The following is a 13,723-nucleotide window of genomic DNA, read 5'->3' as shown; positions in this document are numbered from 1 at the left end:
CCTCCCCATCCCCGTCCCCCTCCGCGTCCTCGTCCCCACACTCCTCCGCCGCCGTCCCTGCCGCGGAGCCAGCAGACCCGGCCTCGGGTAGCAGCAACAAGAGAAAGCGCGACAATAAGGCTAGCACCTACGGACTCAACTACAGCCTGCTGCAGCCCAGCGGAGGGCGGGCCGCGGGGGGCGCCCGGGCGGACGGCAGCGGGGGCGTGTACAGCGGGACCCCGTGGAAGCGGAGGAACTACAACCAGGGAGTCGTAGGGTGAGTGGTAGCTCTGCGGCCTGGTGGCCTGGCCTTTGCATACGCGCATCCGGGCACACGCCCACAGTAGGTGGATTGGGGGGAGCCTGGGCGAGGCCACCCCCCACCCCCGGCCTGCCTTCGGTGCTGGTTCTCAGGGGGCAATGGCCATCTCTCCATCCCTCCACCATTCATACCTTCCCCCACTCCGTAGCGGTGCACACCTCCCCCCTCAGCTTTCCAGGCCTTTTCTGGACATCCCCTCAGCCATCCACACTCTCCCCTCACGTCCCTTAGTCATCCACACTCTCGGTCTTAACAGTCCACACCTTCCCCGACCCCTTACCCATCTACTCTTTCCTCCCATCCCCCATTCAAATACACCATCCCGCCCCCCCCTCCAGTCCTCCAGGTCTGACTCCCCACCAGCCCACCACCCCAAGATGCGGTCAGTCAGCACGGACAGATCATTGATTCCCTGAGAACATTCCCGTGTTAGTGCCATTTGATGGTACAGGACCTGGAGGTGCTTTCCTTGCCAAGAATAGAAACATCCAGAAAGCTCCTCCCCCTCCCCCAATCCCAAACAGGAATCATTTCAGCCCTGTAAGGTTTTGCCTGCTGTTGACCCTTTTTGCCCATCTTTTATTTTTTTCTTAAAAAATCCTGCATTAGCGATGATTTTTTTTTTTTTTTTTTGGGGCTTGAGGAATGAGGTGACAGCTAAGTTTAGGCTGGTGGAGATGGTGAGCTCCTCGGAGGCCGATAGAACTTTCTAGGAGTTCATGGTCCTTGGCTCCAGCTTCTCACTGTAAAGTTGTCATCCGGGCAGATACAGCCAGTGCTTTTCACTGTAGGGGGTAACTTCATGCTAATGAGTGAATGTTGCACCATTAATGACTTTCTGTTTAAAGTTCAGCAGTTACAAAATGGAATCTTACCTGATCCCTAGTGAACTGTGTACACAAGCAGGGAACGTTTCCAGCCAGCTTTCCCTTTTAGAAGAGCTCCTGTGCTGGAATAGGTTACTGAGTCATTTTTATTTTGTAAAATAAAAATTGGGGCTGTGTGTGTGTGTGTAGCTTGAGTATGGAGAATGAGCTTTCAAACTGCTTTTCATTTTTCAGATCCAGTTTTATATTGGGGGCTACAATAGGCGCACGAAATTGCCATTAGTAATCTTTGGTGAGACGTGTTTGGAGATTCACCCATTCAGATCTGCCCTGCTTTGGCAAGCACAGACAGCTCTGTGTACCTTTTTGGAGGTCTGGGTAAAATGAGTTGGTGGGCTTCATCTGCTTCTAGTGGGCTGGTGTCTGCTTCATGCTATTACAACTCCCCCCTTTTATGGGAAATGCAGCCCGGCATCTTAGGGCTGGCGTGCGGGGGGTAACGTGTCAAACCTGTCCTCACTTTCCCGAGGGGAACCTTTTAGGGTTGAGTCCTCTCTTGCTTCAAGGGCGCTCTCCATGGTCAGCACGTTTTAATAAAAGGCTCACGGGTTCCATCCTGTTAGCGTTTCCAAGACGGAGCATAAACCTGTGGTTTAGTGACAAGAAAATTGATGTTTGAAGGTTCTAGTAGTTTCATTTCACAGGAAAAGCTCCAGTTAAGCAATCACTGTCAACTAAAACCCTGGAGTTCCCTGGTTTCGTTTTACTGACGCTTGTGCGTATATGTCTAGCAGAGATAGATAATAAATCCAAAATACCGGCTGCTTTTCTTTTGGAGGGGTTAGAAATTGTCCTCTCCTCCACCCGCCGTGTAATGTTGGGGATTCTGTAAAAGGTTCACATTTGAACTTCATGGAGAGGCAGGATGTCCTTATTCCTGATTCAAATATATTGCCCCCAAAGGGATGAAGGGGAGGAATTTCCGTTTCCCAGATGGATTACTGTTTAAAAACTGATGGTAAAGCTGTTTTTAAAACTGTTTATCACTTCATTAGACCTTCCATTCTTTTGCCTTTTTCCTTTAGAGGATGTCAGTAGTAAGGGTTTCTATTTTATTAGGCAGTTCCTAAGAGTGTTTTTGTAAGAGTGTCTGGGTGTTTAAAAATTCTTGCTCAGATTTGTGGGTCCTTATGTCTTGACTTTTCCGGAAGTCTTGCTATTTTTAGTACAGGTATTTAAAAATCTGAATTCACCGACATCTCAATGTTATGCCATGCTGAGATTAAATTTAGTAAAACTGTTACTAACATTCCGAATTTTGGGGACTGACATTTAGCTAACAGGTCAACAAATTGTAGTGGTTCCTGGCCTCTGAGCTGACAGTCCAGGTAGGGAGAGGAGAAGACAGCACATTGAACAACAGACCTGAACTTTAGGACAGCTGTATACATATACTCTCTCACACCTTTGGTCTCTGTGATCTCTGCCTCAGCCGAAGTGGTCAGCGTACTCCCTGAACACTCCTAAGATACAGCTCAAAATCCTTACTTCGCCAACATCCAGGTCCTTGATTCTTGTGGTGTTCTTCCTTTGGACTCTCGAAGTACTTGCCTCGTTGCTCTGGCTATAGCTTGCCTATGGTTATTTTTTCTTTTATGTATATGTTTCCTCATATCCACTAGGTCAGTAGTTAAGATGGACACTTCTCAAATGTAGAGTATGATATTTGGATTTCATCCTGAAGCCCTCATATTTCTCTTTCAAAGTTAAATCCGACTGAGCTCACCGTCTCGGCCTTCTCTGTGTACCTGCAGACCCAGGGGGTTTGCTTGGGTTCCTTTTTTTCTCCAACCCCCCGTTTTTTTAAAGTAGCTTTCACTATTCTATTTCTTGGACCTCATTCTCCAAGGCTGGCTGTGGTGTAGGAAGCAGTCCACCTGCTCGCTCTGGTTGTCCATGAGAATGAGCCATGAAACCCTTTTCGAAGATTTAATTGTTGATTACCATGGAGAAAGAAGCCATGACAAAAAGCAGTGAGCGCAGTTAACTTATGGAGATTCAGAGCCCTCGGTCCTGAGTCCCCCTGTGTCTAGAAAGTTCTTGTGGAAGGTGCTTGGAGCTTGTCCAAGCTCATCAGCATAGGCTTGTGTCGTGTGCACTGCCAGATCTATATTTTTTTCAAGACTTGGATGACATGTTCAAAATAATGTTTTGGAGCAGGAATTTGACTGTGGGATGTCAGGAAGACCCCGTTGGGAAATGTGGGCTTAAGGAATGATTTCTTGACCTACGATGATGGGGATGGGAATTGGTAAAGAGTGAATGAGTGTGAGAGGTGCTATTAGGTGAGGGTGGAGAGGATTCTGACTCCCGGGTTAAATAATCACACTACAGCTTTGAACTAGAGTGGGGAAACGTCACAGTTATTATTGCCAATAAAGAATGGGATTGTTGATTTAGAGTGAAAAATACAGTGGGGTTTAGGCGGATCTGTCTAGCGGGGAGTTGAAATTTGGGGGCCAAGCCAAGGCGTAGTCTTTACTGCAGTGGGGCCGTGTCCTTCTCACGTGCATTGTGCACTGTACCACAGTAAGTCCAAGATGCTGACATCTTCTTCAGCCCTGGCATCATGGCCTCTTTCTGCTGATTTCTACACTGTGTGATCAATAGGGGTGGTGTTGATCCTAAGCTCCAACGTAAGTGATCAGGTAGATTAACATGGGTTGAGTATGACAGAATTTAGAAGCCTTTTTCCAAGTGCTTGCTATGTTAATTTCTGTGCATTCACAAATGTAGCCCACAGTAATTCTCTAGTGAACTAGAATCATCGAGTCTTTGGATTTTACTGCATTTCTGTACTGAAATGTGATTTCAAGAAGACAGTAAGTTTTCCTGAAACCAGTACTACACTCTGTGTTAACTAGTTTCAATTTAAATAAAATCTTGGAAGAAAAAAAAAGACATTAGGTTTTCTCTGGTGTTGATTGTATACTAACAGTGCAGTTCATATTTGAGATTCTCCCCAAAACTGGTATAGTGTGTTCAACTAAGATACTTCATGCCACAACTCATCTTCTGTGTAAAATCTGTGGTCAGTGAACTGTCGGAATCATTGGTGTTTCAGGATGTGGCATCTTTTTCATCTTCCATTAAGTTTCTAGCTGTTGAAAAACAAAAGACCAGTGAGTAAATAAGAGCTTTTTGGAGGCTACCTTCGGTTCACACAGAAGGTGTAGTATATATTTCAGGAAAGGAAAGATAGGAAGAGGATACTAGAAAAGTCCAAGGCAGGGAAGGGGAGTGTGTGTTAGAATAGTGCTGGTCCCGGTGTGATAGATGGCCTTATATCACAACTTCTTCCGTGAAACCCCTACTAATAAATCCTAGTGTTAGGAGTCTGGAAGAGTCCATGAGAAAAATATTTAAGGGCTCCCTTGCTGATACAGGACTGGTCAGATGGTTGTAGTTTGATATTCTTATACTGCTGAAGCTGAGAAAAATTTCAGCCACTTTTTCTGTGGAAAATAGAAAAGCAAGCTGTTGTGTAATTTCACTCAGCTTTCTATTCTTCCTTCTGTTGAATCCGTTGGAGTAATAGTTAGTGGAGGGAACTATTTCAGGATCACACCCACGGCACTGGAGACTATATGTGTTAATCACTTACACACATAGGTGTGGAGTAATCCTGAAGGGGGCTATAAGCACCCTCAAGTAAGAGGGTACTTATTTGAAGAATTAGAATCTGGTTCCCAGCAGCTGGTCTGAGACTCTCTGGTCTTTGCTCTTTCCTGCAGAGCTGACTGGACAGCTCAGAGCCTGCTTGAGGAATTCAGAGGCCTGCCAGTAGAATGTTCTTTCTATCCTTAGGGATATTTGCTAGGGACTCAGCTGCTGCAGGATACCACAGAGTCTTCAGGTTCATTTTACCGTTTTTATCATGACATGGACATTTTTTTTCCCCTAAGAGAATATTGACATTGAGGATGGCCCTGAGCTAGGCTTTACATTAATTTGGATTCGAACAGCAGGTGATATATCTATTTTCATTCTACAAGTTACTTGATGATCTACGAGACTTTTGTATATGAAGGGTGTTAGGCCATATGGAGACTGAAGGAAAGGATTTTGGGGAAAAAACAATATGGAGATGCTTATGTTGTACAGTGGCTCCTTATTTGCCTGAACAGTTTGAATCTGAAAAAAATCTTATCATATACAGAGAAATTTCTTATGGTATCTGGCAACTAACCTCAGGAATTCTAGCTTCAGTTTCTCTCTGCTGAAGTAGTTTGAATAGTCTGCAGAACCGGTGTTTTCAAATTAGTTGATTTATTAAAATACTCAGTAAAGTCAGAGTCATGGCATAGCCTTTTAACATGTTCTAAATGCTGTGTTAAATTTTTCTATTTGTTATATTAACCTTCTCATGCATAACCCCATTTGATTTCTTTTTGTTTCGTTTTGTTTTGCTTTTTATTTTGAAATACAGATTCACAGAAAATTGCAAAAAACAGTTCGGAGAGATCCCATGTTCCCTTCACCTAGTTTCATGCAGTGGTAACATCTTATATAACTGTAGTTTCATAGCAAAACCAGGAAATCGACATTGTTACAATTCATAGCCTTATTTAGGTTTTCCCAGTTTTACATGCACTCATTTGTGTGTGTGTGTTGGGGGGGGGGTTGTGCAATTTTATCACATGTAGATTTGTGTGACACCACCACGATCAAGGTACTGTCACCCCAAAGACCCCTCACGCTACTCCTTTTTTTCTCTTGCACACACACCCTCATCTCTAACCCTGAGCAACCTGAGCAATCTGCTCTCCATCTCTCTAATTTTGTCATTTTGAAAATGTTAGATAAATGGAATTACACAGTATGTTACTTTGGCTTTTTTCCTCTTACCATAATTCCTCGGAGATCTATCCAAATTGTTTCATGTATTAATAGTTCATTCCTTTTTAATGTTGAGTAGTATTCCAAAGGGTGGATGTACCACTGTTTGTTTAATGATTCACCCATTGAAGGCCATAACGTGAAGAGTTTCCAGTTTTGGGCTGTTATAGATAAAGCTGCTATAAATATTCACAAACATATTTTTATGTGAACATAAGGTTTCATTGGGGTGGGGATGGGGTAAATGCCTAAAAGTGCTGGGTCATATGGTAAGTACATACTTACTTTTTTTTTTTTTTTTAATGTTTTATTTATTTCTAGGAGAGAGAGAGAGACAGCGTGAGCAGGGGAGGGTCAGAGAGAGAGGGAGTCACAGACTCTGAAACAGGCTCCAGGCTCTGAGCTGGCAGTCAGCACAGAGCCCGACGCGGGGCTCGAACCCACGAACTGCGAGATCGTGAGCTAAGCGAAAGTCGGACGCCCAACCGACTAAGCCACCCAGGTGCCCCAGTACATACTTAGTTTTAAAAGAAACTGCTAAACTCTCTTTTACAGTTTTGTATTATATTGCATCCCTACCAGCCCTGTGAGATCCAGTTTATCTGCATCCTTGCCAGCAATGAGTGTTATCACTTTTTTATTTTACCTGTTCTGCTATAGGTAGTGATGGTTAATTGTGTTTTTTATCATATTAACCTCACAAATAACCTCACCTAATTTTAACTTGAATTTTTGTTTAAAAACTTGTTGGCAGTATTGGGAATGTCCTTAATTAAACAATTTTAAGTAGAACTCATTTTATCTTTTTCTTTGTCTTTGAAGTACTTTGCAGTGTTTCCTTTACATGTTGCTTTTTCTTAGAAACTAGTATGAAGCAGAGCTATATTTTCATTAAAAAAATGTAAACATGACAACAACTGCAGAGTTGACTTCCAAATTTAGAGTCCTGTCCTTTCATATGTTGAGAGTAAGCTTTATTTTCTGTTGGCTTGGCTATATTTTGGGGAGTTTTTAGTGGTGGTTTTGTTGTTGATGGTGAAGTTTTTCTTTTTTAAAAATATTTTCTTAATGTTCATTTTATATTAGAGAGAGACAGAGTGTGAGTGGGGGAGAGGCGGGGAGAGGCAGAGAGAGAGGGAGACACAGAATCCAAAGAGGGCTCCAGCCTCCAAGCTGTCAGCACAGAGCCCAATGTGGAGCTCGAACTCATGAACCGTGAGATCATGACCTGAGCTAAAGTTGGACACTTAACCAACTGAGCCCCCTGGGCACCCCAGTGGTGAAGTTTCTCTATAGTATTTTTATATCTGAGCAATGCGTTCAGATTGTGTAGAGTGAATATCTTCAGATTTATCCTAGAGTAAGCTGTGTTTCATCAGAACAATTTTCTGGACTAGATCTGGGACCTGGTCCCTCATTTTTCCCTTACTGTTTTGATTTTGCCAAAATCAAAATTTACTTTCAGTAAAGTCAAGTGTTATAAATTTCTGCCAGAGCAGGAATAAGAATTCATTAAGATCATGGCAGTAGTGGTTTAAAAGTTACTTTCCAATGATTGGGATTTAATGTCTGACATTTGGAATTTTGATATCTTTATTCCTCGAAATTAGTTTTTTGACCTTTCCTTTCTTCTTTGTATGAGGTGTTAATACCACTGCCCTTTAAAATACTTGTTTTTGAAATCAACATATAGGAGCACCTGGGTGGCTCAGTCGGTGGCGCCTCCAACTTTGGCTTCGGTCATGATCTCACGGTTCATGAGCTGGAGCCCTGTATTGGCTCTGTGCTGTCAGCACGGAGCCTGCTTTGGATCCTCTGGATCCTCTGTCCCCCTCTTCTCTCTGCCCCTTCTCCCTCTTTTTGTCTCTCTCTCAAAAATAAAAAACATTTAAAAATAAATAAAATCAACATATAGTTTAAATGCTACTAGTTAATACTAATTGTCAAGAAACTAGAAAATACACCTAAACCAAAGAAGTAAAAAAATAACTTCCATAATAGTATTGCCAGGATATAACTACTGTTAACATTTTGGTGTGAATATTTTAAAAATATTTATCTGTATATTATGTTTTTTTTTTTTTTAATTTATTTCTAGGAGAGAGAGAGAGACAGTGTGAGCAGGGGAGGGTCAGAGAGAGAGGGAGACACAGACTCTGAAACCGGCTCCAGGCTCTGAGCTGGCAGTCAGCACAGAGCCCGACGCGTGGCTCGAACCCACGAACCGCGAGATCATGACCTAAGCGAAAGTCAGACGCTTAACCGACTAAGCCACCCAGGTGCCCCTGTATATTATGTATTTTTAAAATATTTAGAGTATGTATACATATATTTCCTTTTTTCTTTTTATTAATATGGGTTTCTATTGTGAGTATACTTAAAAATTTTTTTCAGTGCAAAGAATTAAAAAAAAATTGTTTTAAATAACAAAAATTTATTCTCTCACAATCTGGAGGCTAGAAATTAGAACTGGTTTTACCCTAAGATTGTTTGTTTTCTTCTTTGGAAAAAGGGCATTAGAATATTGTGGGCATACTTTTTTTGACTGAAAAAAAATTATTAATAGGACAAACATCTTTCACATAAAATTTATTTCTAAGGCATTTTTAATACCTCATTACTTTTAGTAGGACTCTGTGTACCTGCTGTGTGTGGGCATGGTATTCCATTGATTTAACACACCTTAGTTTATTTCACTGATCCCCAGTCGGACATTTACTTTGTTTGCAATTTTTTGTTTTTTATAAAAATCACATTAAAATTTTTCTTTTAATGTTTTATTCATTTTAATGTTTTCTGTATATTTTTGAGAGACAGATTGAGTGGGAAAGGGGCAGATAGAGCGAGGGAGACACAGAATCCAAAACAGTCTCCAGGCTCTGAGCTGTTAGCCCAGAGCCCCACACGGGCCGAACTCACAAGCCATGAGATCATGACCTGAGCTGAAGTTGGACGCTCAACTGACTGAGCCACCCAGGTGCCCCTAAAAGTCATGTTTTTAGATGAGCTTTTGCTCCAGACAGGATTATTTTTTTTATTTTCTACTATTTTAACTGAGATGTAACTTACATTCACCCTATTAAAGTGTACAGTTTGGGGGTTTTTAGAATAACACAGGTTAGTGTAACTGTCACCATTACCTAATTCCGGAACATTTTCATTACCCCAGGAAGACACTCCATACCTATTATCAGTCTCCACTCTACCCTTCATCCTCAGCCCCTGACAAACTCCTACAGACCTTCTTTCGCTATGGATTTATTATTCTGAACATTTCATGAGAAAGGAATCATACTGGTTTGCCTTGATGGCTCAGTCAGTTAAGTGTCTGACTCGTGATCTTGGCTCAGGTCATGAGCCAAGCTTGATTGAGCCCCGTGTCAGGGTTGGGCCCATGTCGAGCCTGCTTGGGTTCTCTCTACCTCTCGCTCTGCCCCTCCCCTGTTCTCTCTCTCAAAATAAATAAACAAACTTTAAAAAGTCCTTAAATAAAAGGAATAGAATCCTATCATCTGTGACTTTTTGTGTCTAGCTGCTTTTACTTCGTGTAATGTTCTCATAGTTCCATCATGTTGTGTGTAGCATGTGTCAGTATTTCATTTCCTTTTTGTGGCTGAATAATCCATTTTATAATCTACCACATTTTGTGTATCCATGTATCATGTGAGGGGTAATGGGATTGTTTCCACTTTTTGGCTATTACAAATAGTGCTACTATGGACATTTATGTACAAGTTTCCATGTGGACATATGTTTCTATTTCTCCGGTAAATACCTAGCAGTGGAATTGCTGGATCATATAAAACAGCCGTTAACAGTTTTTTGTTCCCACCAGCAATGTAAGAAGTTTCCAGTTTCTCCATATTTTTGTCAGTTTATTTCATTATCTGTGTTTTTGATTATGGCCCTCCTAGTGGGTATTAAGTAGTATCTCAGTGTGGTTTTGATTTGCATTGCCAAAAACTAATGGTTAATGTCTTTTCATGTGCTTTTATAGTTTATTTTTTTTAATTGGGTTGTCTTTTTGTTGAGTTGTAAGAGTTCGTAATATATTCTAGTTATTAGACCTTTATTAGATAAATGATTTGCAGGTACTTTACCCTTTCTGTGGATTGTCTTTTTACTTTCTTGATAGTGTTCTTTGAAGTGCAGAGGGTTTTTTTTTCTACTTTATGAATTCCAATTTATCTATTATATTATTTTTTCTCTTGCTTGTGCTTTAGGCGTCACACCACTGCCTAATCCAAGATCACGAAAATTAACCCCATGTTTACTAACAGGAGTCTTACAATTTTAGCTCTTACATTTAGGCCTTTTTTTTTTTTTTTTAATTTCATTTATTTTTTTAAGTAATTTCTCTGCCCAGCATGGGGCTCAAAGTCACGACCCTGAGATCAAGAGCTCCATGTTCTTAATATTTTATTTTTTATTTATTTTTTAGTTTTTAGAGAAAGCATTGAGCAGAGGAGAGGGCTGGAGGAAGGGAGAATCTGAAGTAGGCTCCATGCTGAGCCTGATGTGGGTTCTGCCTGATGTGGGTTCTGCCCAGTGTGGGACCGACCCTGGGATCATGACCTGAACTGAAATCAAGAGTGGGACACTTAACTGACTGAGCCACCCAGGCACCCCCAAGAGTTGCGTGTTCTGCCGACCCCCACATTTAGGTCTTAGATCCATTTTGAGTTTATTTTTCATACATGGTATGAGGTAGAGATCCGGCTTCAGTCTTTTGCCTGTGGAGATCCAGTTTTAGTACCATGGGTTAAAGACGATTCTTTCTCTGTGAATTGTCTTGACATGTAATTTTAGACTGGAGGGTGTTTGTATCTTATAAGGCTTTTGCACCCTTTCTTGTGGAAAGATTGGGCCAGTGTACCCTTATATCAGCCGTGTTCAAGAGTCCCAGTATCCCCTAAACCCTCTTAGTGCTAAATATTAAATAATTAAAATCAAAACAAAACAATTTTTGCCAATTTTATGGGGAAAAATAGTATTTTACTGATTTAATTTATACATACCTTCACATTAATTGGCTATGTATTATTTTGTTTGAATTTCTTATTTCCCTTGCCTGGCTTTGTTTCTTTTCTGTTTTTCACCTTTTAAAAAATACATTTATTTATTTTTGGGGAGAGCGCAAGCAGAAGGTTGGGCAGAGAGGGGGATAGAGGATTGGAAGCCGGCTCTGTGCTGACGAGTTGACAGCAGTGAGCCTGGTGTGGGGCTCGAATTCATGAACTGCGAGATCATGACCTGAGCCGAATTGGAAAGCTCAACCAACTGAGCCACCGACGTGCCTCTCTTTAAAAACATTTTTATGTTTGTTTATTTTTGAGAGAGAGGAGAGACAGAGTGTGAGTGGGGGAGGGGCAGAGAGAAAAGGAGACAGAGGATCTGAAGTGGGCTCCGTGCTGACAGTAGAGAGCCCCACGTGAGGCTGGAACTCATGAACTGTGGGATCAAGACCTGAGTTAAAGTCGAGCATTTAATTGACTGAGCCACCCAGGCGCCCTTCCCTTGCTTTGCCTAGCTTGCTTCCTTCCTTCCTTCTTTCCTTCCTTCCTTCCTTCTCCATTGAGGCACTTCATTTGTGCTTATGTATTACATCCCTAGAAAAAAAATCCCAGGATTTTCTCTCCTTTGTGTTTTCATCCTGCTTCTTCATAGTCCATGATGCCAACTAAGGTAGTCAGTGCAGTAAAACCAAACAGGTGGGACAGGAGCGAATCATTCTGCAGTTTTTCTAGATCTTTGAGCTGTGCATCAAATCTGGGGCAGATCACTCCACATTGTTTAACCTGCCTGTGAGGTTCACAACAGTTTTCCCAGTTCTGTGATCATCAGTGATTTCAAATTCGCCAGTGTTACCATGCTTCATCATCACAGTTAGAAACTGGGCGATAACTTTGGAGCATGGCCTACCCGGCGTGTGCCTCTCCTTTTAGCATTGTTCATGCTCTTGAGAGCATTGTCTGCGACATTCATGCACACCATTATGGCGGCACAGAAAGATGGCAGAAAGAGCATTGCCTAGCTTTCTTTTATGTCTGTCTTACTAATTTGTAAGAGTTCTTGGTCTGTCCTATTGTAAATATTTATAATTTTTAAATATAGCTTTATGATTTTTAAATGGTTTCTTTAGGGCATGATTTATCATAAAAGTCACCCATTAAAATTTTTTTTATTATTTATTAATTTTGAGAGAGAGAGACAGAGACAGAGCTTGAGTGGGGGAGGTACAGAGAGAGAGGGAGTCACAGAATCCAAAGCGGGCTCCAGGCTCTGAGCTGTCAGCACGGAGCCCAGTGCAGGGCATGAACTCACAGACTGTGAGATCATGACCTGAGCCGAAGTTGGATGCTCAGTCTACCGAGCCACCCAGGTGCCCCAAAAGTCACCCATTTTAATTCTACAGTTTGGGGACTTTGGGCAAGTATATATAGTTGTGTAAGTATAACAGGCAAGATACAGGAACAGATGTAGGACATTTCCATCACTGAAAAAGGACCCCGATGCTCTTACAGCACGTCCCATTACCTCATCTTTTGTCCGAAGCAACTACTTGCTTTTCCTAGGATTTTGTATAAAAGAACAGTTTATACTCTGTAGCCTCTGGTGCCTGAGTTCTTTCTTTTACTACAATGTTTTTGAGATTCATCCATACTCTTGTGCGTAATATTGTTGTTACTTTGTAATGTCGAGTAGTTTTCCATCATTGGGATCTACCACCGTGGGTCCATTCATTCTTCATGATCTGTAGAATGTGTAAATGTGCCCTCTGCTTCTGGTGTTATATTACTTGTTGGTTTTGCCACTCATCTCTGCACAGGCCAGAACTGATCCACACATTTTTTGGTTGGATAATCAACTGCTGTGTGTGCAAGCTATTGTGCTAGACTTTTTGTGAGAAGTAATGACAGTAAAACATATTCCTTGCCTTCTGGAAAATTGTGGTCTGGTTGGATAGTCAGTGCATGAGATGGAGAGGTTGCTTTTGACTAGTGAAGTAAGGGCAAGCATTGACTGGAGACTTCTGCTTATGTTTTGAAAGATCAGTTAGGTTGTGGAGGGTTGGAAAAGAAAAACTGATTGTATTGGTTTCTTTTTTAATTTTTTTTAATGTTTTATTTATTTCTAGGAGAGAGAGAGAGACAGCGTGAGCAGGGGAGGGTCAGAGAGAGAGGGAGTCACAGACTGAAACAGGCTCCAGGCTCTGAGCTGGCAGTCAGCACAGAGCCCGACGCAGGGCTCGAACCCACGAACCGCGAAATCATGACCTAAGCGAAAGTCGGACGCTTAACCGACTAAGCCACCCAGGCGCCCCTGATTGTATTGGTTTCAGATCGTGAGCTCTAAAAGGACAAGTTGGCTGTATAGTATTTAGCATAGTTGAGGTAGTCAACAGGCTCTACTATGACGATTGACCTCAAGGAATTTTGGGATCTGAAATTATTCCAATTAATTTGGTAAAATCTACTTACCGTGGAAAGTTACAAGCAATATGGAGGTGGAGAGAACAGAATAATGAACCTCCATGTATGCCCATGCAGCTTTAGCAGTGATTAGCCTGTGGACCCACCTACTTCACCAGCCCACCCTGCATTCATTCGCAACCCACATTACTTTGGAGCGAATTCCAAGTGTCACATCATTCTGTATAAATGTTTCTGTATATGTCTCTAGGTAAGGACTT

General features: G+C 41.9%; 1 protein-coding gene and 1 pseudogene across 1 annotated transcript in view; one reads left to right on the top strand and one right to left on the bottom strand.

Annotated features, from left to right (window-relative positions):
• Positions 1-5: 5 nt before the first annotated feature.
• The window catches only part of TENT4B (terminal nucleotidyltransferase 4B), a gene marked incomplete at its 5' end in the record, with an annotated part of 67,471 nt that continues 53,753 nt past the window's right edge, over positions 6-13,723 (top strand). Inside the window, one exon of the mRNA XM_077751294.1 lies at positions 6-259. Coding sequence (XP_077607420.1) covers positions 6-259 — 254 coding nt within the window. The remainder of the gene's footprint in view (positions 260-13,723) is intronic.
• LOC144221016 (small ribosomal subunit protein uS8 pseudogene) lies at positions 11,640-12,027 on the bottom strand (annotated as a pseudogene).

The sequence above is a fragment of the Crocuta crocuta genome, unplaced genomic scaffold (genome assembly GCF_008692635.1).
Source record: "Crocuta crocuta isolate KB4526 unplaced genomic scaffold, BGI_CrCroc_1.0 scaffold124, whole genome shotgun sequence".
NCBI lineage: Eukaryota > Metazoa > Chordata > Mammalia > Carnivora > Hyaenidae > Crocuta > Crocuta crocuta.
Note: the sequence above shows the minus strand (reverse complement) of the source record. Positions and strands in the feature narration are given on the sequence as shown.